The 27,333-nt window shown below is 43.7% G+C and overlaps 2 protein-coding genes across 4 annotated transcripts; one reads left to right on the top strand and one right to left on the bottom strand.

The window, feature by feature from the left end:
- Window positions 1-1,073: 1,073 nt before the first annotated feature.
- On the bottom strand, window positions 1,074-6,938 carry stard7 (StAR related lipid transfer domain containing 7). The gene is made up of 8 exons (XM_018754130.2): window positions 5,604-6,938; window positions 4,415-4,575; window positions 3,216-3,265; window positions 2,984-3,094; window positions 2,706-2,788; window positions 2,436-2,535; window positions 2,203-2,287; window positions 1,074-1,605 (listed from the first exon to the last, which is right to left on the bottom strand). Exons 1-8 carry the CDS (start codon window positions 6,065-6,067, stop codon window positions 1,451-1,453), a joined length of 1,209 nt encoding a protein of 402 aa, XP_018609646.2. The 5' UTR covers window positions 6,068-6,938; the 3' UTR covers window positions 1,074-1,450.
- An 823-nt stretch (window positions 6,939-7,761) lies between these two features.
- On the top strand, window positions 7,762-19,449 carry slc20a1b (solute carrier family 20 member 1b). Of its 3 annotated transcripts, none has more exons than XM_018754107.2 (11): window positions 7,762-7,839; window positions 10,724-11,437; window positions 11,612-11,752; window positions 12,887-12,972; window positions 13,633-13,729; window positions 14,972-15,091; window positions 15,390-15,590; window positions 16,486-17,041; window positions 17,377-17,562; window positions 17,683-17,767; window positions 17,988-19,449. In XM_018754107.2, the coding sequence occupies exons 2-11, from the start codon at window positions 11,089-11,091 to the stop codon at window positions 18,141-18,143; spliced, it is 1,977 nt and encodes a 658-aa protein (XP_018609623.2). In that variant the 5' UTR covers window positions 7,762-7,839; window positions 10,724-11,088; the 3' UTR covers window positions 18,144-19,449. The 3 variants fall into 3 exon arrangements, with proteins under 3 accessions (XP_018609623.2, XP_018609612.2, XP_018609632.2); XM_018754096.2 differs by lacking the exon at window positions 7,762-7,839 and adding an exon at window positions 9,122-9,692; XM_018754116.2 differs by lacking the exon at window positions 7,762-7,839 and adding an exon at window positions 10,547-10,636.
- The last annotated feature ends 7,884 nt before the right edge of the window (window positions 19,450-27,333 follow it).

Here is a 27,333-nt window from a genome sequence, read left to right as displayed (position 1 = left end):
TTTTACAGCTGCAGTATTTACTTTCCAACCATCTTTACATTATTGCAGAATAATTTTTGAAAATACACAGGACCATTTCAGACTATATTGTGATGCAGTGATAAAGATGTCAGAAGTCATCCCTGCCCATTCCCTCTGCAGTACTTCAGACCATTTGCCCTCCCAGTACTGCAGATCAGTGAGTACAATTGCCCCAAGCTTCTCCTGTACTGCTGCAATTCTGAAATTCAAAATTCTAAATGAAATTGTGATCATTATTGTAATATTTGCAAGTATTATTATTTCCAAATCTATTTTCTCCAGCACTATTATTTAGTTGCAATTTCTGGTATAATGCAGTAAAATATGTGACAACACAACAGTCAGATGTCAATACATGAAATTACAGTTGTGGTAAAGTGAGCATGTGTTGTCAAATGAGAATTTTAACACCAAAGGAGCCACATGTCATCATTCTTTCTCAGCCCAAAACATTATTCACAAAAAGCTTCATTAAACATAGTAACATTCAGAAAAAGACATTCTACATAGCAAACATCTTAAATCCTAATTTGGAACCATTCACCTGTGTACCTTTGCCTTGCCCATATCACTTAAGTTGGGGTGAGGGGGAGAGTTAAGAAGACCTAATAGTTCTTCCAAACATTCATAAACTGTAGGAACAGCCCTGAACAATGAACACACAAAAGTACAACAGCATTTGAAACCCCTCCATAAAGTGAACTATGACTGTGATGCCAAGGATCATTGTCCCTAGTCCCCAGTCTGGATTAAGTGCTGCAAAAGAAACGCGCACTCTCTTCCCCCACAGTAGCTCACCTGACTCGGCAGATGTAGTAAGACACCAAAGGTCATTAACCAAAAGGCTGTTTAGGGTGGCTAAGATATTATGCATCTGCACAATCTGAAAACATCAATTTTGCTTTGTGCAAAACATCAGTGTCTTCAAGACAGAACGCGTCGTGCCCAGTTTTCTCCACGCACCAGGGCCACAGACAGTTAAATCTGACATAGCAGAATAAGGCTCCAAATGCCCCACTGGTCAGTTTCACAGCCTTTGTTTCTGTTTAGCATTTAAATGTACAGTACACACAAGTATATTTAAAGCCTTCAGAACCATGTTACACTTGAAACTGGGAGCACAGACTTGACATCTTTTCTTTTGCCTTACAAGGGTAATACAACAGCCAGGAAATGGCAGAAACTTACTCCATGCACATAGTGTCCCAAAGCATCTATCGAGTCTGTTTTTAAATGATCCAAAGACAGCATTTCAAACATAGTGGCTGTAACACTTTTCTTTTCAGGTCTCAGACCAGTCATACTGTGTTCAAGCAGAGTTACATAATATCCACCCTTCTCTGCCAGAACCCCATCTCCTCATTCAAAAAACACGTTCTTGTGACTGGGTGGTGTGAGGGGCTCTGCCATTCTTTCATCCTCCATGTCTTCATGCATACTCCATCTGGCCTGGAGCCCCTGTGTGAGCAGCATCCCCAGTGAGGCGCTCCTTAGTCTTAACACCTGCGTAATCACGTATCCCCACCTCCTGGTTTCGGGCCCGCAGGGCAGCGGCGTGAAGCTTCTCCAGAAAGTCTGGCATTCCTGGACCATTGGAAAAGCCAGAAAGTTAGAATATGGCACACAGGACCAAACTTGGTTAGCAAATATGACAGGAGAAGCACACGTTATGGTCAAAGAACAGACTAGAAAAATTCTTATCCTTTCTTATTTTGAAGGACAGAGAAGATGAAAAGATATAAGAACCTAGCTATAGTCTGGGGCACTGTGGGACAGTGGGTAACACTCAGTGCCTCACAGCTCCTGGGACTTGGTTTTGCACAGGGGTTTGAATCCAACTCTGTGTGGAATGTGCACGTTCTCCTAGTGTTCATGCGGGTTTCCTCTCACAGTCCAAAGACACATATTTCAGGTGAACTTGTGACTTTAAACTGCCAACAGTGTGTGTATGGGATAGAATGTTATCTCTGGGGAGTACCCTGCCTCACACCCTATGCTTCCAAGATAGGCTCTGGAGCACCGCGACCCTGCAATGGACAAGCGGTTACTGATAATGGATAGACGAATAACTGTCTGACAGTCAACTGTGCTTAGCAATGCAAAGGTAACGACATTTTGAACATATCAATATAGTTAAAGATGAAAAGACAAAGTGATGCACAGCAAATTCTGCTTTCTTACCGCTAGACACCATCCAGCTGACGCAGTACCGTGGGAAGGCAGTCTGGGGGTCATCGCAGTAGGTTAGCAGGTAATCAAAGCCATTCTGTTTGGGAAGACATTGAAAAAGTCCTCATCAGACACCAGGAGTTTCACGCAAACCAGAGGTGCTGATGCATATCCAGTTCATGTTGGTTTGGCTCAAATCTCGACTCCATCCAATAAACCAAAACATGGTCAAAGTGACCTCTAACCTCATCAAAGGACTTGTGGGGGCGAATGACCATTCGGGACTGGTAGGAGCGGACTCTAACAAAATCAGTTGTCTCTGGGACATAGGGGTGTTCCACAGCCCTGTATGTTATGGAAGGAGGGAACGAGATAAGAGTAAACATAAGAACGGCAAACAGCACATTGAGGAATACCCTAAGATACTCCAATAAACTGTGTTTTTGCCATTATCAGAAAATAAATTAAAGGTGTAATGAAGGTGTGTGTGGTCATTGGTAGAGAACAGAACAAACCTTGAAACCAGGACCATAAGGTTGTTTTCTAAATCCACATCATAGCGGCGTACATACACATAGTCCCTGGAGTACATAGGATACTGTGGGGGTGGACAAAAATAGAAAAAAAAATTTGCCTAACACAGTACAACGTCAAAATGAAAAGACAAACGTGCTGCATGCAAAGCGTCAACCCAAGGATGCATACTATTTATTAGAGCACATGGAAGAAATCATAATTATACACGATCAGTTTTTGTCACAGTGCAAAATTTGAAAGCTGAAAGTTGTCTTACAGGGAAGTGTGTGGCCCAGTATACGACCTCCGACCCTGTGCTGACATCCCTGTCCACCACATCGAGTTTGATCACCAAGGAATCCCACTTCTTTCTGTACTCTGTGTCCAGCTGAGATATGGTTAGGTAGAGACAAAAGGTCAGGTGAGGTTACTCATGCAGGAAAATGAACCAAAAAGCACACTGATGAAACTGTGGTCCTGAGAATGTTAACATTACAGACTCACACTACCTGTACATTGAAGAACTGCCTGGGGGTGATGTCTGTGTATGTCCCCAACACTGCAGAAGTTAGAGACAGACGTGACCGGGGTCCACATGATTAGCAAGAATACGTGATAGAAAGGAACTAAAAACTATCCAACTGGATTAGATAAACAGTTTCACAAAAGAGCAACAACAATGCTTAAACAGTGAACTTTCTCAGTACTTCATATTTGCTCTTAAAAAAAAAAAAACCTGTTAATAAAAAGGTAATCCGTTATCTTCTATCACAAAAGGAAATAAATCAAAAACAAGTGATTACATGCCAGTATAATTACATTTTCTGACATATAGTACCAGATAAGAAAACAGGACAAAAACAAAATCAGACAAGGAAATGAAAAAGATGCGACTTCAAGTGAGAGGGTGAGACTGGCTTCAAAATGGTGATGGACATGGGCCATGCTTCACTTAAAGATGACCACGAGGCCTAACAAAAGCAAAATGTTTATTTCCCTAATTATAAATATTTTCCAAATTGGTGACCCCAGGAAGTTATGTAACAAGTCTGTGACATGTAACATTAGTACAATGGCTCACTGCAATTCTTTAAAACTGACTTATGAACAAACTGTTTTAAAGGTAAAATTAAGAATTTACAGTTTCTCAGTTCGCCTTAACACAGAGGTGAGAGGCAAAATGTCTACCAGTTTGGTTGCAATTATCAGCCAATATGTTATCTTGAATATTTGGATAAAGGGAGGTCACTTTGCCCATTATATTTTCATGTTCAAATTAAAGCAACCAATGATGACAAAACAGCCAAGTGCATCCATATTAAAGTCACTCAAGCTGTTAATTCTAACCAATGCATTTAAAGGGATTGTGCATCTGTTTAAGACAAAACCTACATGGAAAGGTCAAAGCTGAAATGTCTGTAAAGAGGATGAAGCAAGCAAAGACACTGACAGGCTGTTTAAATGAAACTGGATTAGACACCCAACTATAGCTCCCAGCTGGAACGGTAGTTGTTCGGGGAGAGTTCACCTTGAGGGGAACCTTCATCTAAACAAATGCTGTTTTGCATGAATGAATACATATACTTACTATAAATTAATCCAAAGACAATATATGAAATTGTTTATTTTTTACATTTTTTGGAGGCAGAGAGGTTAAACGATTATGAATCGCCCGATATTAAGGCAAACGTAGCTGCTGAAAGCCTACCTCTGTATTCGTAAAGATGGCTGTTGAGAATGGGTCGCCTCCACAGCCAGAAGTTCTTCTTCTCCATGACGATCTCCCAGCCCGCGTCCACGTTGCCGGGGACCACTCTGGACAAGTTCTGGCTTTTCATCCCTTCCATTGCCTGCAACTCACTAGCCGACCTGTACACGCATGCGAACGTGTGAATTCAGCAGAGAGAGAGAGAGCTATAAAAACAGCAATGCTGTCAGAGCAGTTCAGGTAAACCCATCTTTCTACTGGATGTTTACCACAGTAACAAAGTTAACACAAGTGGGGGACAGCTGGTAGCGTAATGGTTAGCGCTACTGCCTTTGGCCCCGAAGGTGGCAGGTTCGATCCCCACCTACGGCTGTAATACCCTTGAGCAAGGTACTTATCCTGAATTGCTCCAGTGAAATAAGCCAGCTGTAAAAACGGGTAACTGTAGGTAGACTACCATTGTAAGTCGTTTTGGAAAAAAGCATCAGGTAAACGAATAAATGTAATGTAAGTCACACAACTGCCTGAAATAAAGCCTCGTAAATATTGCCTTTACAGAGAGAAATTCCAATGTGATCATTTCATTCCAAACTGACCAAAGTTATGCAAAAACTAATTCTGCATCTGCTCTTGCAAAGAATAATTTTATTTCTACCTAAATGTCAATGCCTGGAAGTCCTGGCCAGCTCTCTACTCTTTTAGACAAAACCACAGCTGGTATTCAGTGAGAGCTGCTGCTGCCTAGGTTACAGGAAATAAGACCTCCAGCTGTAGTACCCTTGTCCTTGAGCAAGGTACTTACCCTATAATATTGCTGCAGTAAAATTACCCAGCTGTATATAACTGTAGCGTCTGCTAAACGAATAAGTGTAAATGTAGAGAAAGAGGTGCAACTCTGACCAGCGCAGCGAGGTCCCCAACGTGCTAGGAGCCGTGTTCGCCGAGGCTGAAGTAACGTCTCCCGTCACGTCAGAAGTTATATTCAATCTTTGGTCGCAGACGATGCGTAAATTAAAAATTAAAGCGTTTTTGAGCTGAATGTGGAAGTGGGAGAAAAACTTTGAAAAGAACGTCGAAATACGTAATGCTAAGCGTGATTAAAACCACCACCAGGTGTCCTTGAAGAGGCTGACGAAGCGCCGCTCCAAACTCGCGCCATTTTCACCGCGCCTCGCCTCGCGACACTCACCGCCTGAGCTCCTCTTCTCGAATCTTCTCCTCCTCCCACATGAAAACTCCGGCCAGCGCCGCCACGAGCTTCCCCGCGCCCGCGTGCCTGCTCTGGAAGCGGCGCCACAGGGCGCTCGCGAGGCTCCACCGAGAGCGCTCGGAGTACAGGCTCGAGTACAGCTCGCCCATCTGCCACGCGCGCCGGACCCTCTGGCCCGTCACGAAGCTGCACTGGTTCGCGAGGATGGACACCATGCTTTTCCGCCTCTTGTCGGGGGCGCCTTGTCTGGCGCCGAGTCCCGCTTTGTGGAGCCAAGAGAGCATCGAGGCCACGCGGCGACCGAGCCAGTCCAGGGCCTTCTGTCTGACCGCATCGCCCGGGCCCCTTCCCGGAGCCTCGACACCAAGGCAGCGGTGGCTCCGCACCCGAACGCCGTGCGCACCTATTTCCCGGTTCAGACGGCGGTGGACGCACACAAACATGTCTAACCACACAGCTCCCCTCTCGTGCTGACCAAGCGGCCCAAGTTTAATTTAATCGATCAAAGGGCTTGAAGTTGAAGTAACTCGCTACGCCCAGCACGCGTGCATATCCGTCCTGCGAGTCAGGGAAATCGACATACCGGCCTACGAGATCCAGATCGTATAGTAACAGTCGCAGTGAAACTAATAACTGAACGCAGCCAACAACAGCACCGAAAAGCACACAACTGCTGGACAATTTATCATTATATAGAGACTCGACAGCCGTTCTACCAAACGTCACGTGGCGTATCTAACGTTTAGTTAGCCCGAAGTGCTGGAACTCAAGAGACTTCCCAGTCACTGGGGATTTTTAGTCCGATTCACTGAGAAACGTGGTGTGCTTTGCCAGTTGTTTACTCCGCTAGAAGGGTGCAGCACCTACTCCCGTCACTTCTGCTTTTCTGCACAACACACTCCACTCCAGCAAGCAAATACTAGGATATTGTATTGACTAATCAAACGCATGAATTGGCCAACACGCACCAGACTAACGTTATCCAGCTCCTTATATGTACTACAACAATGGAAAGACTTCCCCAGCTCAGTTATTCTACACCGTTTATTGTTAAAGATCTATTTAATCCTCTCCCTGCACTTTTACAGCGCGACTTAACTCGTAACTCCGTAGTGACACACACTCTGTGCGCTCGCGCACAAAACCAACCATTATCCAGTCCTGCAAACGCCCACTGCACCCACCAAAGACCCACAAGGACGAGCACCTCCATTGGCTCGCCTGTCGCCGCATATAGTTTTCATTGGCTGCCCTTACTGCCCGTCTCTAGAGCCACCCTGTTTGACGTATCAGGGAGCAGCTTACTATGACGTCACATACGCCATGATACCTCAAAGGACCCTAAATGTGAAGATTTAAGAGCCTTGGAAAGGTGAAAAGACGCCTTGTAATATGCCTATATTAGTGTCTCTTTCTAAAGTTAGCCTAAAAAAAAATCTTTTCTAAAGACAAAAGCAAATAAAATGTGATAAAATTAGCGGTATACTTACAGCCCATATTTTCTAACCACAATTCCGTTTCAAGAAATAAGGAAAATAACAAACATGATGTAGTCACGCTAGCCTATCGACCTGGTTCAATAGTTTAGACATATGTTGCTGAACATAGTAAAACAGATTTAGTCCGTATTAGCACATGCCAGGAAAATATATCCTACAAAAATAAAACAGATAATATAATAAACTTAAGTGCAAATTAACTATATATACTTAATTACATTTATTTATTTAGCAGACGCTTTTCTCCAAGCGACTTAATCACTATCATAAGTAAATGATGTATGTTTGCTAAATTAGCTACAATTTAAACCTTAACTTAAAGCAGTAATTTTTCTATATAAAATAACTTATTGGCCAGTGCCCCCCGTGTGTGGCGGGTCTTGGGTTCGAGCTCTGCTCAGGGTGCACTGCGACAGACCGGCGTCCCGTCCTGGGTGTGTCCCCTCCCCCTTCGGCCCTGCACCCTGTGTTGCCGGGTAACGCTCCGGCTCGCCGCGACCCCCGTCGGGACAAGCGGTTGTTGACGGTGGTTGGTTGGAGAAAAGAGTACTGTCTTTTTAAGAAATTCGAGCGGACTTATCTGTATGTTTACGTCACTTAGGCGGGTTATTTGTTCTGTTCTCAAGGGAAATTGAGAAATTTTAAGTAACGCTGTTTTTACGCCATCTGAAATCGTCGCATAAAATAAAAGTATATCTGAAACCTGCAGTTCATAGGTACGTACCATTTTTGTGAGGTGAATGCAGAGAGATGCGGTGATTGTTAGTAGCTGTTTCGTTTCTCTGAATCAATTGGAGGGAAATTCTCGGCGCACTGGACCTGTTCATAATCTCATCATGTTTAGTGTGTGTTGTGGGTAACAAGACTGATACTAATTTAGTTTGTTACCAGTCATGCATTTCATGAATTAAGCTTTTCTCCAAACGAACCAAAGCGACTTACAGTCAGTGTGAGGTACTAATTATTTACCCATTTACATAGCTGGGTAATGCTACTTCTGGAGCAGATAGCCTAGTACCTTGGCTTGTTCTGAAGGGCACAGGCACAGCAGCTACCTGGCCCTGGCCTGGGATTCGAACCTGCGACCAGGTGTGAGTTTCAAGTTTCTGGGTCCAAAGAAGGCAGCAGTTCTAACCACTACGTTACCAGCTGTGCCTTTTAAATCGTTGGAATGGGAATTACTGCCTTGTATAAATGAGTACAAAATTCTAAAAAAACAAAGTTAATTTTTCGAGAAAACGCCAGATACATGATGACTGCCCTTTACGGATTCATTGTGAAGATCACGCTCGTGCAGTTCTCCCTGTGAGCGCTAGAGGGAAGCAGCGTCCCCTGCGGGCCCAGCGGAGCACAGCGCGCCGCGCACACTGCGGTCTTTGTTCCCGGGAAACGTTCTTATCCCGCTGAGGGTTTGTCACCAATTTAGAGCGTTGTCTTTTTCAACTTTGCAGCAAAATGAAATGCGCTGCCAGATTTTGCTGAAAGTTACTTGTGTTCACCTAACATTTTTGAAGTTGTAGCAGACGGTCGTATTTTTGGTAATGTCATACAAGCAGCAACTGAGCCTTCACCTCGGTTCTGTGTGTGTCCACAGCGGCACGCGCTGATGTAGTTAAATATCACCTGGCCAAGTAGCGAAGTTTATATTCCTCCCTTCCCCCCCATAGACTGTAGAGTAAATCCTGGATTACAAAGAACATGTGAAAAGCCGTGTTATCATAACCGTGTTGAATGCATAAGCGCAACATTTAACAAGCAGGTCTGCGAAGAACTGAGCGCCTTTGCCAACATTTTTACTTGACAAGATGTTGTGCCTTTTTATTGTAATGTAAAATCGAGTTTCTACTTCATTTTTGAGCTGGGCCACAGTAAAATGGACTGACGTCACCGCTGGAACGGCGATGAGACAATACTGCACGGTGCTCTGTGCTACTCTCTCTGGTGCAATGACGGAGGTCGATTTTTAAATGGAGTGGGGAAAAATTGTTTCTAGTCCGTGACCGCTTATTTATTTACGTGCAAATGTATTCCAGAGCGTTTGAAATAATCGAAGGTGTTAACTCAGAGCCTCGGGATCTTTATGAAACCGATATTCTTTTTATAGTTGGCTCAGCACTGGGAGAGGTAATGCGCTGAAGATGCGCAGCTGTGACGCTCCGGGGCTCCTCTTCCTGGTTGGACGCCGTTGCCTGTAGTTCGCCCGCCGCCCCTCCCGCAACGAGGACACCGCCTCACAGATGCTCCGCGCCGCAGCCCCCGACACCTTCATTCATGTGTCTGTCTATTTGACGATTTCGGGGTGTCGCTCCCCTATTTCGTCCGTCTGAAAGCCGAGCATTTTCAGTTTTCGAGACCGATGCGGGCTCTACTGTAAAACGGCATTCCGTCATTTTTCGACGTCAATCCAGAACATCCGCAAATTCTTTTATTCTCGGACATCACGACACGTTTCTCGTCCGGCTGCTAACAGCAAGTGGACTAGAACTCGTTTCGCCTGGGTGCCCTCGAGTCAGTGGAAACAAGACCGGCGAGTTAGGTTTTAACAGCCTCCACGTTTAACTGTTTCTTGGTGAGTTTTGGGCCAATAATTATTGTTCACCTTTGAGGGGTGGGGGGTTGAACTTGAACAGTCACGGCGTTGCTTGTGGACAGCAGGTTAGCTATTAGTTACGTGTCATTAGTCAGTGAGTGGTGCGGTATCGCTGGACTGAAGCGTAGAGAACCAACAACAGGTAGATCGAGTTATTCCAAGTGAATACAGATCTCTTGTGCAGTAAACACGTGTGCCGCGTGTCCGACGTTGACTCACTGCCGTAGTGAAGCCACTCGCGGACCGACGCGGTGACGGCGACCGGCACGTGCCCGCCAGCATAGCCGGCGGCGGCATCATCTCGCGCCTTCGATGAACGAACGTTAAAACCCGACGTTTTTTGAGCTGGTACCAGTTTAAAAATGTAATAAATAAATTATGCACCAGGTCAGTTACAATGTATCAGGCGTTGTTGAATAAAGGGCGTGTAGTTGAATGAAGAGCTGGGTTTTGCACGCGCTGGCGTGGTGCAGCCCCAGCTGGCTAGCTAATTTCTGGCGAGAAAACTATTATGTCTTCTACCGCATAATACACTTCGAAAACCTAATGAAGCGATAAAACCGTAATAGTCTTACACGAAATGGGGAAAAAAAGTGTTTGTAGTGACTACACTCTGCCGTTAGTAAGTTAGAGTGCGAGTAAGTTACGATCATGAGGTAACATGGCCTCCTTCCTGTGAGGAGCGCTTACCGCGAGCGCGGCCCATTCACGCGCTGCCAGGCGTTCCTGTGACGTCTTCAGCGTAGTAGGTTCCCGTGAAGCTCGCGAGGCCGCGCGTCCGCGTGCTTCTGTGGCCACGACGTGCGTCGCGAGACGAGGGGCGCACAGTGACCAAAGGGTTCGAGAGATGCGGTGTTTCTCGCTGTGAAAACTCGTTCTTGCAGAAATTGGACAAAGCAAAGGCACCTGTTGCAAAACTACCGGTAGCTCGCAGAGTAGTTGAGAGCAAAATGTTATTGTGAATTCTTATTTTCGTCGAGTGTTAATGATTTTTTTTCCCTCTTTTTCAGAATGTTCCATCATTCACCACCTGTGTCTTTTGCACAATGGAAGTCAAGCCAATCTGCTTAACTGCCAACATCAGAGTAAACTGTAAAAGCTTGAGTCCTAGAGGATAGCAATAGCCTCCTGCTTCTACCCCCCATCCCCTAAATATACTACTGTTCGAAAAACAGTATCTGGCACGTCACTTTGTTTACATCTAACCTTCTTTGGTAGCGAAAAGAGAAGGGTTATTTATATTTTACAAAAAAAAACATCAGTACCTCTTGATAGTTTCTTTAAATTTTTTTTTGTATGAATATTTATTAAATTCATTCCATCTAGGGCTTTTAAAAGATAGTTTTCAAAGTTTTTAAGCACTAAGTTGTAAGCAATGACACCCATAACCGTGGGCACGGTAACTGTGGCCACCACTGTGATGCTGGTTGGTGACTCCTCGCTGTCGGAATACCTTTGGCTGCTGGTGGTGGGCTTTCTCATCGCCTTCGTCCTGGCCTTCTCTGTCGGTGCCAATGACGTGGCCAACTCGTTCGGCACGGCCGTGGGCTCGGGGGTGCTCTCGCTCCGGCAAGCCTGCGTCCTGGCTACGGTGTTCGAGACGTTGGGCTCGGTGCTGTTGGGAGCCAAGGTGAGCGAGACCATTCGCAAGGGCATCATCGATCCTGCGGTGTACAACGGCTCTGAGCACGTCATGATGGCCGGCTCCGTCAGCGCAATGTTTGGTGAGCGTCCAGGTGTTGTCAGGTCTTCGCAACCGGTGGAGACCTTAGACTTGACTTGGTTGGAAGAATAGTTTGTGTTGAGCAAAGAATGTCATGGTGACACTGAAGCTGCATAGCAGTTTCAGTTGGTAAAGAATCATGGTGAACTTAAATATTTTTTTTTATCTCCCCCAGGCTCTGCTGTGTGGCAACTGCTGGCTTCGTTTTTGAAGCTCCCCATCTCTGGAACGCACTGTATTGTAGGAGCCACCATTGGCTTTTCCTTGGTGGCAAAAGGTCAGCAGGGGGTTAACTGGAAAGCACTGGGCAAGATTGGTAAGCATGTGTACTTAAAAACTGCTTTTGGGTCAAAGCTTCTCAGATGAATAATGTCACACTGCAGCCTGTCATTTTATAGCAATGTTTGCATTAGCCTGCAAAGAAAGCTCATTTCTAATGGATGCACGCACACACATTGTCTGAAGCCGCTTGTCCCTAGCGGGGTTGTGGCGAGCTGGAGTCTAACCCGGCAACTCGGGGCACAAGGCTGGAGGGGAAGGGGACATACCCAGGATGGGACGCCGGTCCGTTACAAGGCACCCCAAGCGGGACTTGAACTCCAGACCGACTGGGGAGCAGGCCCTGGCCAAACCCACTGTGCCACTGCACCCCCGCATTTCTAATGCTTGAAAAGTAATTATATATTTAAGGAGGTCAAAGCAGAAGCTACATCTGATCTTTTCATATCGTTGTAGCCTTGGTAGTCACAGAAGTGTCTAGATTATCTTTACATTTATTAATTTTGCACATTCTTTTCTCCATGTTTGTGTATATATGTAGATATATGCATTAATTTAGTTTTTCATAAGCTATTATAACTGTTTTGTTGTACAGTGCTTTGGATCTTAGTGAATATTTTCTAATACCATACTATTTGCTTTGGTTTAGATCATGCCTTTTCTTTTTATTTAATAAGCACTTGTAACAGAAATTATGTGTATATGTTTTCAAGTTGTATTTGGATATACTTAAGCTATTTGGTTGCAGCAGGTAGTGTAGTGGTTTGAACTGCTGCCTATGGGTCCTGGGGTCCCATGTTTGAATCCCATCTCCATCTGTAGTACCCTTGAGAAAGGTACTAACCCTAAATTGCTCCAGGAAAAAAAAAAAATTGGTTGTATAAATGTAGGCAGCTGAATATTGTAAGCTGCTTTGGGGAAGAGTGTCAGCTAAGTGAATAAATGCAAATCATAATTATTTTTTAGAAGACCAAAACTGTGTGTTTTTTTTTTTTATTATTATTATTTTTTAAAAGTTAAACTGAATAAATGAGTGACAGTGCCTGGTGTGGCACAGATGTGCTACATTAGACAGTAGCCATAAATTGCAAAGTGGATGAACTGCCATGAAATTTGAAGGAGGACGGTATCCACATGCCATTGTTTTCTTTCTCGCCTTCCTGCTCTGCAGTGGCTTCCTGGTTCCTCTCCCCACTCCTCTCTGGAATCATGTCTGCTCTTCTCTTCTTCTTGGTTCGTTTGTTCATCTTGGGAAAGGTGAGGGTATCCGCTTTTATTTTGTTGTTGGTTTTTCTAAGAAGCTACGTTTTGAATGGCGTGGCAGTATGTAGCTTTTGTGCCTCACTGTAAAGTTGCAGTTAAATATTTATATTCCTGAGAGGCAAGCAGGTCGTCTTGTACCCAGATCTAGCCACCGTGTGGAAGTGTGGTCTGGTGGCCTGTAATGCATTTGTATTAACAGGTCGTCTCAGTGTAGAATTACCATGGGTTTGTAGTTTTTTAAATGTAAGAGGTAGTCTTTTTAGAAAATACGTATATATGAAGAGGCATTTATGTGTTTGCTTGATTTGCATTATACATGCAGAAATTGTCTAATGCTGGAAGTGTAACAAAATGAAATGCATTTGCTATATGCTACTTTTGCATCAGTACTTCATCGATGATGGTGAAGAGAATTGGCTGCCTGCTTGACATTGCACGCAAAGATGATTTTTGGCCATGCCAACTGATGTCATTCCGGCCGTTGATAACTGTTAAAGATAAAATAATTTCCAGTTAAAAAGAGTGTTCCATGTTGTGAGGTGCTTTTCCCTTCACTTGGCCCAGAGGGTATATGACTGGATTTTGTACACATTTGTGGACAAACCTCGGTAATTTCTCGCTCTTTGTCTTTGTTTTCTTTCACTTTGACTGCAGATGGACCCTGTTCCTAATGGTCTGAAAGCCTTGCCTGTGTTCTATGCCATGACCATGGGAATCAACCTGTTCTCTATCATGTTTACTGGAGCTCCAAGTATGTATTACCAGTGTCATACTGCGTGTATGGTGGTGTTGTGGGTTTTTTTTTTTTTTTCTCCTCTCCCTCCTTGGGACTTCTTGAGGAGCAGAAGCATATGTTCAGGGTACCAAGGAGTAAGTCACAAAAGGGTCAGTGTTTTAGATTCTGTGCTACCTGTGGATCGGAACCAGACGTGAGGAAGTTTGAGTTCAGTGTCTGCGCTGCGGCAGGTGCTGACACACGTATAAGTATTTAATCGTGTTGCAGGAGGATTACCATTTTATTGGCAGGTGTTAGTACTAACAGGCTGTTTGTCTGTCACTGGAATAGCTGGTGTGTCTGCGTGCCCTCTGTTCAAATTCTTTACGGTCTCATTTTTCTTGTTAGTGGCAAGTTGACATTAATTTAAAGACGGTTTGTGCTCCTGGTTCTCTTTTCTGAGATGCACAGCTGTGGTGGGTATAGATTGCTGTTGTGTGGGCCTTTCATTAAAGGCTGCAGACCAGTCGGCTGTGATTTCCTCTGAAGAAAAGCTTCTTGCGTTTAGCATATACGTGTGTACACACATTCCTCCAGAGATCTTTGAACTAATCCTCACGATTTGTGCATTTGTTCAGGTGCAAACTTTGAGCCAGATGGGCACACTGGCATAGTTTCCACCCTTTTGAGTCTATGCCAACAGTACCCACATCCTTCTGGACATGGGTTAAAGTCAGGCCCACGTGCATTTATAATAGCCCTTGATTGAAAGTGTGGTTGATGTTAATCCATATCTTCGCATATGTTTAGTTGGTGGTATCATCTTGTCACATACCACTGGGTTAGTTCATCTAGAACAAGGAAAGTCTGGATTTGCCCTACAGTGGTGACTAGAAAAAAGGGGGCTAAACACAGAAATCTGTTGTTCTTGAGTCAAGTTTTTGCTTAAATGTCAGGGGTTTTTCTTTTCCACATTTCATCATTTTAGTTAACTGATGGGCAAAAAGCTACTAATTCCAGTACTTTCATCATATTGTACTTAATTGAAATGAATTCGATGGTCACAGATTCCACAACTAGCGCCTCTCAGCCTTTCGCTGTCTGAATTCTCTGTGTCAGCTGCTTGGCCTGTACCTGTAGTCTGATTCAGGCTTGGCAGTTTATGCAGAGACCTCATGTCTAGTTTTGTGGCAGCTGAGATACACCTGCAGTCACCGTGGCTGGTAATTTTTAGCCCACTTTGTCTTAACAAACCTGTTTTCTCGCTCTTGCCCTCAGTGCTGGGGTTTGATAAGCTGGCCTGGTGGGCAACGTTGCTCATTTCACTGGCCTGTGCCGTCATCACAGCTGTCGTCGTCTGGTTCTTTGTGTGCCCTTACCTGAAGAAGAAGATTGAACGTAAGGCTGCCCTAGTTTTCACTCTCCATCAGCTCTAAACATTTGTCTGTATATGAAAATTTACACAGTAGTTCTCCTGCTTTTCTTTAAACGTACAATGGACTTGCAGGAGTAATTTTATTCCAAAGGTATCTTCTCCATTTATACCACTTTTTTTTTTTTTCTTTCTTTCAAATTGCTTGGTGTGAGGATTGTGTTGAATTGCAATATTTTGAAGCATTTAGGCTCCGTAGCTTTTTGTTAGTTTAAGCCTGTTTGTTTTTTGATTCTCCCCCAAATGTGAACTTGTGGTTTTTAGGTGAAATTCAGTCCAGCCCCTCTGAGAGTCCTCTGATGGAGAAGAAAGGCCTTCATTGCCCCATCCTGAAGCCTGTTCCAGAGGAGCCCCCACTGGCTGCCCCGCCATCTCCACTTGCTTCCGCTGAAGAACGCAGGGTGGCATTTGACATTGGTGAAGAAGAGGAGGGTGAAGACAAGGATTCAAGCTCTGCTGCTCCGGGTAAGAGTCTTGCACGTGCTCAGTCACAGAATATTCTGGTTTTGTTTAGACCAGTCAGGCTGCCAGACTGTTTCCATGGAAGTTGTGCAGATCTCTTTAAGACAGAGGCAGAATGTTGGATTCCTGGAAGTTTGAGTGTTGTGGTTTTTATTCTGACCTCTTTCTGTTTATGGCATCAAGCTGTGTCTCTGTCATACTGACTGGTGTCAACAGGTGTAGTTGGGAGTGTCCAGAACTGTGTGTTGTGTGTTTGCAAAGAGGGTTCACACTCTGGTTCAGCTGAGTTAAATGTTTTAATTGCTGTTTCATGTGTCTGTCTATTTGACGAACTTGGGGTGCCGCTGTTCTGTTGTGAAGCATGTTGGGGGGGGGGGAATAAAATCCTTATTGTAGCTATTTGTTTCTATGAATCTCAAAAGGTTTTTGGTTTGGAAAGTGTGAAGCAGTTGAATGGTTATCTTGGTTGTTGACTTTGGTCCTTATTTCTAAACTGTAATAGCCAACTTGCCTGGACTTGCTGCAGCTCCTTCCCCCCCAGTCATTATGTTTAGCCATGATTGTCATTGAAATGACTGAACAAAAGTGGTGGCTGACTGAATGGCGTAAAAGGAACATAGATAGTAGTTGCAATTAAAGTCAGTTGCACCAGAGAAAAGATGTTTCTAAAAATAATAGGCATTTTTTTTGTCTTTACACAATGAATTGTAGCCCAAAATTTTTGATGGCTAATCATGTCAGTCCTATATTTTGTTTACACAGTATTAAGCTTGATTTTATCCTGCCTCAAAATATAATGATTCACATATCAGTGTCCAAAGTCTCTCTCCTGCGTTGCCTGTTGATGTCTGTCCTTGTGGTCACTGTGTGATCTGAAGATTTCTCGTTGTCCTCCTAGACCAGTGCCAGGCCCAGGTTCAATTCAGCAATGGGTTGACGCATATTCCCAGCCATGGCGGCAGCCAGTACCACACGGTTCACAAGGATTCCGGTCTGTACAAAGACTTGCTGCACAAACTACACCTGGCAAAGGTGGGGGACTGCATGGGTGAGACAGGGGAGCGACCCATGCGCCGCAACAACAGTTACACAGCCTACACCATGGCGATCTGTGGCCTGCATGCTGACTTCCGTCCTCGGGAGGGTGAGTTGCGTCTCAGTGATGACTTTGATCGTGAGAAGGCCGGGTTGGGAGCAGGTCAAGAAAAGAAGAGGGTACGGATGGACAGTTACACCAGCTACTGCAATGCCGTGGCTGACAATGGACCACCTGAGTGCATAGGCGAGGGTGAGGTGACACTGGAGGTGCACGACAGAGACAACGAAGGAAGTCAAGGCTCGCTTGAGCGGGACAGGATGGATGGCGATCGGCCTGAGGTCTCACTGCTCTTCCAGTTCCTGCAGATCCTCACCGCATGCTTTGGCTCCTTCGCCCACGGCGGCAATGATGTCAGGTAAGGCTTTGCAGTGTGCTCTGCCTGGGCTTAAGGCCAAGTGTTTTTAGAGCCACTTTTATTTAAAATAAAGCAAAATAATATACAAGTAAAATACTGGTATCTGAAGGGAAAATTGATTCAGTGAGATGCAAGAATGAAATGGCGAAATAAGCAACATGACTAATTTAAGAATTGCAAGTTATGTCGGGACAAGCGGTTGTTGACGATAGATGGATAGAAGTTATGTCAAATGTTTAACTGCTCCATTTCTGTCTTCCTGTGTTTTCCAATGAACATCTTGAAGTGTTGCAGTTGCTGCTTTTGTAACATCGATTCCTATTTCTTTCCTTCAGCAATGCTATTGGACCCCTGGTAGCTCTGTGGCTGGTGTACCAGGATGGTGCTGTGATCTCCTCTTCCCCCATACCCATCTGGCTGCTGCTGTATGGAGGTGTCGGCATCTGCACGGGGTTGTGGGTGTGGGGCCGCAGAGTCATTCAAACTATGGGAAAGGACCTGACTCCTATCACCCCCTCCAGGTACTTGGAGCACATCATGGAATCCATTGCTGCTTTCTTACAATTGGTCTATCTTCTGCTTTACCTTATTAGAGATTCAGCAGCTCTGTTGTGCTGATTTTTTTTTGGTTTCCTGTACAGTGGCTTCAGCATTGAGCTGGCTTCCGCAGTGACCGTTGTGGTGGCTTCCAACATTGGCCTTCCCATCAGCACCACACACTGCAAGGTAATAACTGTATGTGTAGGGGCTCTAGCTAGAGTGATTGTCAGATTGCTATAGCAGAATGCAAAGGGCAGCACTGTGTTCTGGAACCACAAGTAGACATCACTTTGTGACAGATTTAAGGCCTTTGAGGGGTGTCAAGTTAGCAAGAAGGTTGGTTCTCTGGTGGTTTCCTTGAACCTTGCATAACGTTTTACGTCTGTTTGTGTGTGCATGCATCCAGGTGGGCTCAGTGGTGGCTGTGGGCTGGCTCCGTTCCAGGAAGGCTGTAGACTGGCGTCTGTTCCGCAACATCTTCATGGCGTGGTTCGTGACCGTGCCCATCTCGGGCCTCATCAGTGCTGGCATTATGGCCCTTTTCATCTACGTCTTCCTGTGAGGTCCAGCGACCAATGTCATTCTGTTTACAAGTAGGGGTTCACGTAGCACAGGACCGAAGCGCAAACAGTTTGCGTCCCAGCCATCGTGGTTGAAGCCCTGTGGTAAATGCCTATGTATCTGACTGCAGTTAGTCTCCATTTGGTCTTACATTTCCTGTCTCTGTGCTGGTTTTTTTTTTTTTTTTTTTTTTTTTGTCCTACAAGAGGGGTGAGACAGGGGTCCTATTCCTGACTCTATCTGCAGTCTTGCTTATATGGCAAATACAATCCCAAGGTTCATTGTGCTGTACAAAGTCTGAAAACACAGGCTTAGCATAGCTTAGACATCTTTAGTTAAATTTTTTTTTTTAAAGAATTATTTTGTACTCATTGAAAGCAAATGGTTGCAAATGCAGTATTAGCTTTTTTTTAAACAAATTAATTTCTTACTCTTAAACTGGCATATACCTAGAATGAGGTATGCTTTAGATGCCATTTGGGTTTGTAATGGTGTATGATTCTTAGTGTTCAGAAATCTACACGTTTGTGCGCGAGATATCAAAGCAGGTTGTTAGGACAGGGAAGCTACGAAGTCTCAGCTTTTTACATTCGCTCACATTGTGTGTCTTTCCTTGAAATGGTATTGAATCCTCTCTCTGGTTTCAAGTTTTTAACCATTTGTCCAGTCACCTAAATCAACTAAAGTGATCTTGTTTATCAAAAATGGAAAGATCATACAGTCTTAATGGCTATTTTTTATTTAAAATTTAGCAATCCAATTGATCTTTGATAAGACAGTAAAAAGCAGTCACAAAACTTATTTCATTTTTTGTTCCTCTTTCTGCATAGAGGTGAACTGAAAGCAGAATAGTTCTCAAGATTGGGGGAACAAAAACTCCGTGTCTAAATGTCATAAGAAAAACACCTCTACAGTAGTGGTTGTATAATAAAACTTCAGTTCTCTATTTCAGGGAGACCACAGATGCCCATTTACCCAGAATGCAGTCATTGTCTGTCATTAGTTGGATGTATTTGAAATTTTTTGTTGAATTGAAATAATTTGCAGTGCAAATTATGCTTGATTCTCAGTTCTTCGTACAAGCAAGATAAACTCATGCAGTTAGTACACTGGCTCAAATCACGAATCCTATTGAGACATGAAGTCTGTTTCTAAATACAAAGTCAGTTTACCACAAAATCAGTCAATAAAGGCTTATAAAAAGATCCTCACTTTATTTGCTGGTTGAGTTCTGGAGTTTTGGATAAAATCTTTGATAAAGCTATAATACATTAATGTTATGGGGGTGCGGGGGCGCAGTGGGTTGGACCACAGTCCTTCTTTCTGGTGGGTCTGGGGTTCGAGTCCCGCTTGGGGTGCCTTGCGACGGACTGGCGTCCCGTCCTAGGTGTGTCCCCTCCCCCTCTGGCCTTATGCTCTGTGTTGCCGGGTGGGCTCCGGTTCCCCGTGACCCCGTATGGGACAAGCGGTTCAGAGAGAGTGTGTGTGTGTGTGTGTGTGTGTACATTAATGTTGCAACATTTAGTCCAGCATTTTATTAACTTGAAACTACATTAAAATATTTGAAATGACTGAAAATACCTTCTCTCCACAAACTCCTAATACCAATTGTTGACTGGTTAATTCCATAAACATGCAGCAGTTTTTATCTTGTTACTGGTCACCGGTACTCAAAAACACCAGAGACCAGCTGTACAAGCGACTTGAACAAAGGCACTCATGCTCTTGTTTTGTTTGAATGTATTTTACTTCCAACTAAGAGGGCACACCTCATGTTTTGCTCTGCATCAATTTTAGAAAACCGATTAAGTGAACGTACTATTTACAATGAGTAATCGGGGAGGGTGATGGTGGTATCTTTGAAAATCTGTTACTTGAATGTTTGTAACACCAGTTTCCAGTGTAATTTAAAATATCACTGCTGATATATTTTGGGCAATACTATTGAAATTCAGTCAGTACAGGTGGTTCCCAACTTAGGTTTCGCGGAACGTAACCCCAACCTATCTTAAGTCAAAAATGCATTTAATAAACCTAATACACACCTCTGCGTGACAGACTGGGAGATGCGGATTGCTGCCCAGCATCACGAGAGAGTATCGCACCACGTATTGCTTGCCCGGGAAAAATTCTGAATTTGAAGTACGGCTTGTCTATCGCCAGCTTGCCGTTGAAAAAAAGTTGTATGTTGAGCAATCGTAAACCAGGGGCCACCTGTTTACTACATTCATAGCCATTACTCAGTTAATTACCTTTAATATTTTGGAGTTGATAAAAGGGCTCCTGTTGAATATAGTTTATAGTCAGATTTATCATGGCCCCTTTGAATCATTCGTGTTTCTTAGATGTACAACGACTACATACTCATTTGTTGAAACGTTTGTGTTCTGTTGTTGCTCACTGTTATCTTGGTTTAAGTTGGAATTTTGAGTTCAATAATGCTTTCATTTTATTTTCAACCAGTTAGTGTATGTGAATGAGTTGAAATATTGTACTGCTGTGGCTTAATTATATAAGCTTATCTGTAAAATGCTTCAAGTGCTTGTATAATCATGTTTGAAACCAAGTAATTTACTCATCCTTGGGTTTTGTGTTTTGTACTCCAATCAGGTTATTTTACAATTACAGGACTATTTCATATTATAATGAATTAACCAGTGTAATTGCAGATACACAACCTGAACAGAAAACTTTGCCCCATGATTTAGGTGTACCTTTTAACAGTTTAAAATTGTTTTTATGATTGGGAATGTCCATGTTTTAGCCATTTTATTGATGTTTGAACACAACAGGGTAACAGGATGAAATTGAGGAATGCACACCATGTGTTTAAAATTCTAAAAGGTGCCCTCAAATTCTGTTGCAGCATTCTAAACAGGTGTGACAGTGGTGGTAACCTCAGCATGTGTTGTTGGTTTTCTCTCCCCCCCCCCCCCCCATTTCTTCCTGGCCAGAAGAAACCATGTAAAGTTCTTACTGTGATGGTGTTGACTATCAATGGGTAACATTTTGTTCTGACCACACTGCTTACCCCAGCCAGACTATTATAAATGTGAAGCACGTGCAGGTGTTTGCCAGTAGGTCACAGCATCTGCAACATCTTTGAGTCCATGCTGTTGAATCATGCCCACCTTTGTGCTTTCAGGCCTCAGGGTCCATCTTGGCTGGGTGTGAAGGGAGGGATTAGAGAAAGTGTTGGGCTGCTGGATTTGGAAAGATACGTCTGCTGATTAGAATAACAGTTGCTATAGATGCCTTATTTGCAGCAGCCAAAGAACAGACTGCGGTGTTCAGGGGGGGTTTTTTTTTTTTTTTTTTTTTTTTGGTTCCCCTTTTTCCTTTCTCTACTATGTTAACATGCTTATCCTGGTGTATCATATGGGGGGGGGGGTGTAAATGGAGGTGAATGGCAAATAAAGTATTTCTGAACACAACCCTTCCGTGTTTGTAATTTGTGGGGTGAGAAGCGGGCACAGTAGTGAGGTAACGTAATACATTCTGAAGTTTTGAGGACACTGGCTGTCTCTTTCCTCCTGCTGCTTCTGCAGAGAAATTCTGCTTAGAGATATGGGTCTGCTGTATTCAGAACTCTAACATACTTTACATTTCTACACGCACCTTGTAAAGGCCAGATAAATTGTTTATAAATTGACAAAGCTCTAATCTACAGCTGATGAGAGCAACCATAAATAAACACTTTACTGGTAAGAGCAGTCGGGTAACGGCTCATCTTGGTCATTTTGGATCTGCAAAGGAGGGCCTAAATGTTACTTCCCTTTGCTGTGATAATGAACTGTTTTTCATACCGATCCACAAGGCCTGCATACACTTTGAAAGTATTATTTATCCGAAGCAAGTTCAAAAGTTAGATTTGCGTAGTATGGTACTTGCACTTATTTTCCTTTCGAACAACAGGGTACTGTTTACTGTTTCAGTTCAAGGTAAATACCTGTCTCAATTGGAGGAGCGGAGATTTATTCCCAGGACCTTCAGACTGCAAGGCTACAACTCCAACTGCTGCACCACCACATCTGGGTGGTGATGTGTGTAAAAGCAGGATAAACACCTGCTTACACCTTAATCCAGGTACATTATGGTCATGTCATATGGTTCGACAACCTTCATCTGCTGGTGAGGAAGACAGTTAATTAAAACCATTTGTGAGGTTAAGCTACCATGTGAGTTGTTGCATAGATCCACTTAAGACCGGATTCCAGGAGGTCTGTGAGTGTCATTGTTTTCATTCTGACCTTTTTCCATTTGTTGCCTAATTTCCTTTCATTAAAACCATGCTGTTGATATTCACAAAGAAAACAAATACTATTGACCCACGCTGATTATAGTCAGCATGGGTTAATGGTGTTTTCTTTGAAACCACACCATTGATATTTACAATTATTGGAACAGTGGATTGGTGTCATAACTTAATGCATTTATTCATAATCCATTTTTTATGTATATGGGCTGGTAGACTAGTTCAACACAGATAAAATAACCCAGTGGTGCCAGGTCAGTTTCACCCCAATTTAAAGGACCACTTAATCACCCAATAGTAAATGCATGAGCAGTATTCTACAGCACTATTATGTTTTTACTTTACATTTGCATGTATTTAGCAGATGCTTTTCTCCAAAGCGACGAGCATCTCGTCGAAAATGCAATGTGTGCACTACATTAAGAGAATGAAACATAGATGCAGATGCATGATTCTGAAATACTTTCTACCGTATGGACCAATGTACATGACATAAGTAGCTGAATAAAAATGTATCTGAATATTGATAATTCCAAATCACATTCCTAATATGTGTATGTGTATATATATACATATACACATACATACAGTACTGTGCAGAAGTCTTAGGCACTTAGATGTTTCTCAAAAATATTTGTTTTAGACTGTTATTTAATGTCTTCTGCATTACTGTCAATGGGAAAGAGCATATTTTAGATTTCCAAGCATTCCTTTTGCAAAAAGTTACAGTATTACAGTAAGGGTTTTGTATGTTGTTAAAGAAAGTACACACGCACACTGTCTAAGACCGCAGCGAACTGGAGCCTAACCCAGCAACACAGGGCGCAAGGCTGGAGGGGGAGGGGACACACCCAGGACGGGACGCCAGTCCATCGCAAGGCACCCGAGCAGGACTCGAACCCCAGACCGGCCAGAGAGCAGAACCCAGCCAGGTGGTTGTTGACGATGGATGGTTACTAAGCTTTGAAGGAAGTTCATTAATTAAGGGCATTATTTTTGGAAGCATTCTCACTTTACAGCTTTTTCCCCAAGTGCCTAAAACTTAGGTCCCACTATACTTTTTTTAAACATTTATATTACATTACATGAGTAACTGTGTGAAGGTTTATCCGTTGCTGAACAGGTATGATCTCAGGTAGAGCCTGAACATTTACACCTTACATGAAATTAAGAGATGATGGGAGAAGTGAGTCTGGAAGAGGTGAGTTTTCAGACCCTTTTTTTAAAACGTGGACAGAGATTCAGCAGTTCTGAGTGAAAGGGGAAGGTCATTCTACCACATTGGAGCCAGACCCGAAAACCTTCGTGCTTTACACGTACATTTCAAGCACATTTACATTTTATAAATACAGCCTTTTAAATTCACACCTGCATCTCCCTGCACCTCACACACACACTGAGAAGCTTACTCTGCCAGATGGACTTTAGACTGAACTGAGGTCCTGACATACTGTAGCTATAATTGGCCCTGATTTAAAGTAAGGTTAATGTTAATCCTGGTCTATGTGCCTTCATCTCATCACATTCCACTGGATTAGTACATCTAGGCCAGGGGTTGAGTCTGCTTTTGTTCATCTACCAGATGCTTCAACCCCATCACAACCCTGACTTGGACAGGCCAGTACAGCTGGAGGTGAGATTCCAACTTCTGACCTTTGGCTCCAAAGGCTCTAACCATTACACTACCAGCTGTCCTTCTTGATGTCCTGATAATGACCCAATACTGTCCCAACAAGTCCCCATATTGACGAGGAAGCGGTTAAGCTGCCACACTCAAACCATGTGAGCTGCTGTGCAGATCCACTTAAGAAGCTGGATTCCAGAAGGTCTTTGAGTGTCATTGTTTTCATTCTGACGTTTTTCCATTTGTGGCCTTCAGCTGTGCATCTGTCGTACTGACTGGTGGCAACAGGTGCAGCTAGAAGGGCTCGAAAGTCAGTGGGTGCTCACTCTTGTTCCAAGGTGTTGAAACTAAATGTTTAACTTAGTATTGAATGGGGAGGTGATAAATCATTCTCTTTTGGTTGTTGACTACGCTCCTTCTCAACTTCTAAGAGCCAACTTGCATGGGCTTGTTCTGGCTCTGCTTTGTTTCTTTTGGCCCTTGTGTTTAGCCGTGATGATCACCGGACAAAAGTGGCGTCCGATCGGATGAAGTGAAAGGCATACAGATGGCGGGGCGCCTAAGGTCACTTGCACCTGAGAAAAGCTGTGATAAACGACCCTTTTAAAGTACTAATCTGGACTTTTCGTGTGAATAGACTCAGAATGAAAGCTGTTGGACTTTTGAAGCTTTCATTAAATTCTAAAGCATGTTTGACGCTTTCACACGCACAATCTGAAACCGCTTGTCCAAAGTGGGGTCGCGATGAACCAGAGCCTAACTCGGCAACACAGGGCGTAAGGCCGGAGGGGGAGGGGACCCACCCAGGACGGGACGCCAGTCCATCGCAAGGCACCCCAAAGGGGACTCAAATCCCAGACCCACCGGAAAGCAGGACCCAGTCCAACCCACTGCGCCACCACACCCCCCCTTTGATGCTTTCAGTGACTTGTTATTATGCATGTTTTGTGGTCTGTTTATTTTTACCATGGTGGTCTGTCCCATATGTTGCCTCTTGGCTTCTGCTTTTTCACAGCAAATTAATTTGAACATTTTTCATCATCTTGATTCCAGAACCAGGTCCAGGTGGTGGAGCTCATTGCTCTTCTACGTTCCACACATCTCCACTGTGAGCTATGGCTCCTTCATGATGATGTCAGGTAGGCTTTGCACCATGTACCACCTGGACCAGACCTGTGTTCTTGCTCTTCTGTAGGGCGTGATGTACATTGTGGTTGGAATAAACTCAAGCAAAATAAAAATGAGCTTATTGATAGGTTGTCCAAACCTACTGGATGCACAGATTTAAAATTTCTAAGTTTCTTCACCTTACTGCTTCAACTCACTCAATACGTATATCAGCTCTAGGATAAGGGCGGCACAGCAAGTAGCGCTGCTGTCTCACAGTGCGTGGGTGGTGTGAGAGGATGTGGGTTTGATTCCCGCTCAGTCTATGTGGAGTTTGTTCGTTCTTCCTGTGTCTGAATGGGTTTCCTCCCACAGTCCAAAGACATGCTGTTCAGGTTCACCCATAGTGTGTGAGTGACAGAGAGAGTGTGTTCCACTGATGTATGGATGAGTGACCCAGTGTAAGTACTGTATCTAGCAGTGTAAGTTACTGTGGTGAATGAGGTGTGTGGGCTGATAACACTACATGGAGTTCATTGGAAGTCACTTTGGAGAAAAGCATCTGCTAAATAAATAAATGGAAATTCTGGAGTGCAGTCTCCAGTCATGTTACTTGTCTCCTTCAACTGTCTTTCAGCAATGCCACAGGACCCTGGGTGACTCTGTGGTTAGCACACCTGGTTCCATCTGGACTTCCCTCTATTTGCTCTCTAGGACACAAGTAAGGTGTCAGCACTTTATACTGGATTTTTTAAAAGTTACACTGGTGTCTGTATTTGAGGTTGAACTTTGACCAAGATGATTTTTAAATAATGTTGGAATCATCGTTTCATCGGAAAAACAAAGCTGTAAAGATGATAGTTTTAAAAAGCACTTTCCCTGTTAAAATGTCAAATGAGAGGAAATCATTTGAATTTTCTACTGTCATATAGCAGGAAAGACCCTTCATGGTGTCTTGTGACTGTTACACAATTCATGTTACAGTGGTTCCCTTATTAACGTGTGTGAACAGAATCATTCTTTAAAGGCTGTTCACACTTTCTTGGCAACTTTGAATGCTAACCTATGAAGGATTCATTATTTAATTTACTGCTATTCATCTTTTTCAAATGAAGCAGAGCCAAAAACTTCACTGATTGAATGAGCTGAATGAATTGTTACAGAGAACGGTTCAATGGTTCTTAAACTGCCAGTCTAAATGGGTGAAAAGATTGGCATTTACCTTTTTTAAAATATATTCAATCACACACACTCTCAGAACCACTTGTCCCATACAGGGTCGCGGGGAACTGGAGCCTATCCGGTAACACAGGGCATAAGGCCAGAGGGGGAGGGGACACACCCAGGACGGGATGCCAGTCCGTCGCAAGGCACCCCAAGCAGGACTCGAACCCCAGACCCACTAGAAAGTAGGACCGCGGTCCAACCCACTGCGCCACTGCACCCCCAGTCCTGCTTCAAAACAGTTTTACTCAATTTTACACAATCGGTTTTACCAGATTTTACTCAAGCCAATGTTTTATCATCCTTTTCTGCTTTTTTGCATTACTTCTCTCTTTCTGCTAATGTAATGCACACATTGTATTTTCTATGAGATGTATGTTGCTTTGGAGAAAATGAATACATGTAAATGTACAGAGTATAAATTGCTGCTACAAATGAGTATAAATTGGGTGCTGCTGTATCACAGTGCCTGGGTGGTACGAGAGGACATGGGTTTGAGCCCCACTCAGTCTGTGTGGAGTTTGTGTGTTCTCGCTGTGTCTTTGTGGGTTTCCTCTGGGTGCTCTGGTTTCCTCCCACACTCCAAAGACATGCTGTTCAGGTTCACCCATAGTGTGTGAGTGAGAAAGAGAGAGTGTGTGTGTTCCACTGATGTATGGATGAGTGACCCAGTGTAAGTAGTGTATCTAGCAGTGTAAGTCACCCTGGTGAATAAGGTGTTCAGAGTTCATTGGAAGTTGCTTTGGAGAAAAGTGTCTGCTAAGTGAATAAATGTAAATTGCTGCTGGGTTGCTCATTGAGGACAAACCTGTGGAGCTGTATGAAGAACTCACCGCATCACCTCTAAACTGAGTTTCCTGCATTCGGCACAGCTGGACTTATTTTCAGCCCCTTCGCAAGTAACATTTCAGCGGGTGCAGGTAACACAGAATATCCCATGGCTTAACTGTGCCTCTTAAGAATTGCCTGTAAAAACATTCC

Source organism: Scleropages formosus, chromosome 6 (genome assembly GCF_900964775.1).
Source record: "Scleropages formosus chromosome 6, fSclFor1.1, whole genome shotgun sequence".
Taxonomy (NCBI): Eukaryota; Metazoa; Chordata; class Actinopteri; order Osteoglossiformes; family Osteoglossidae; genus Scleropages; species Scleropages formosus.
This window is presented reverse-complemented; position numbering and strand designations above follow the sequence as displayed.

Excerpts from the sequence above, each read along its gene's own strand:
- stard7 (XM_018754130.2), bottom strand. The coding sequence starts at position 6,067 with ATGTTTGTGTGCGTCCACCGCCGTCTGAACCGGGAAATAGGTGCGCAC. Across the intron at positions 3,095-3,215 it reads GGCAGTTCTTCAATGTACAG|CTGGACACAGAGTACAGAAA; the intron begins GTAGTGTGAGTC and ends ACCATATCTCAG. Across the intron at positions 2,789-2,983 it reads ACTGGGCCACACACTTCCCT|TATCCTATGTACTCCAGGGA; the intron begins GTAAGACAACTT and ends CCACCCCCACAG.
- slc20a1b (XM_018754107.2), top strand. The coding sequence starts at position 11,089 with ATGACACCCATAACCGTGGGCACGGTAACTGTGGCCACCACTGTGATG. Across the intron at positions 11,753-12,886 it reads GAAAGCACTGGGCAAGATTG|TGGCTTCCTGGTTCCTCTCC; the intron begins GTAAGCATGTGT and ends CCTGCTCTGCAG. Across the intron at positions 15,092-15,389 it reads CCTGAAGAAGAAGATTGAAC|GTGAAATTCAGTCCAGCCCC; the intron begins GTAAGGCTGCCC and ends TGTGGTTTTTAG.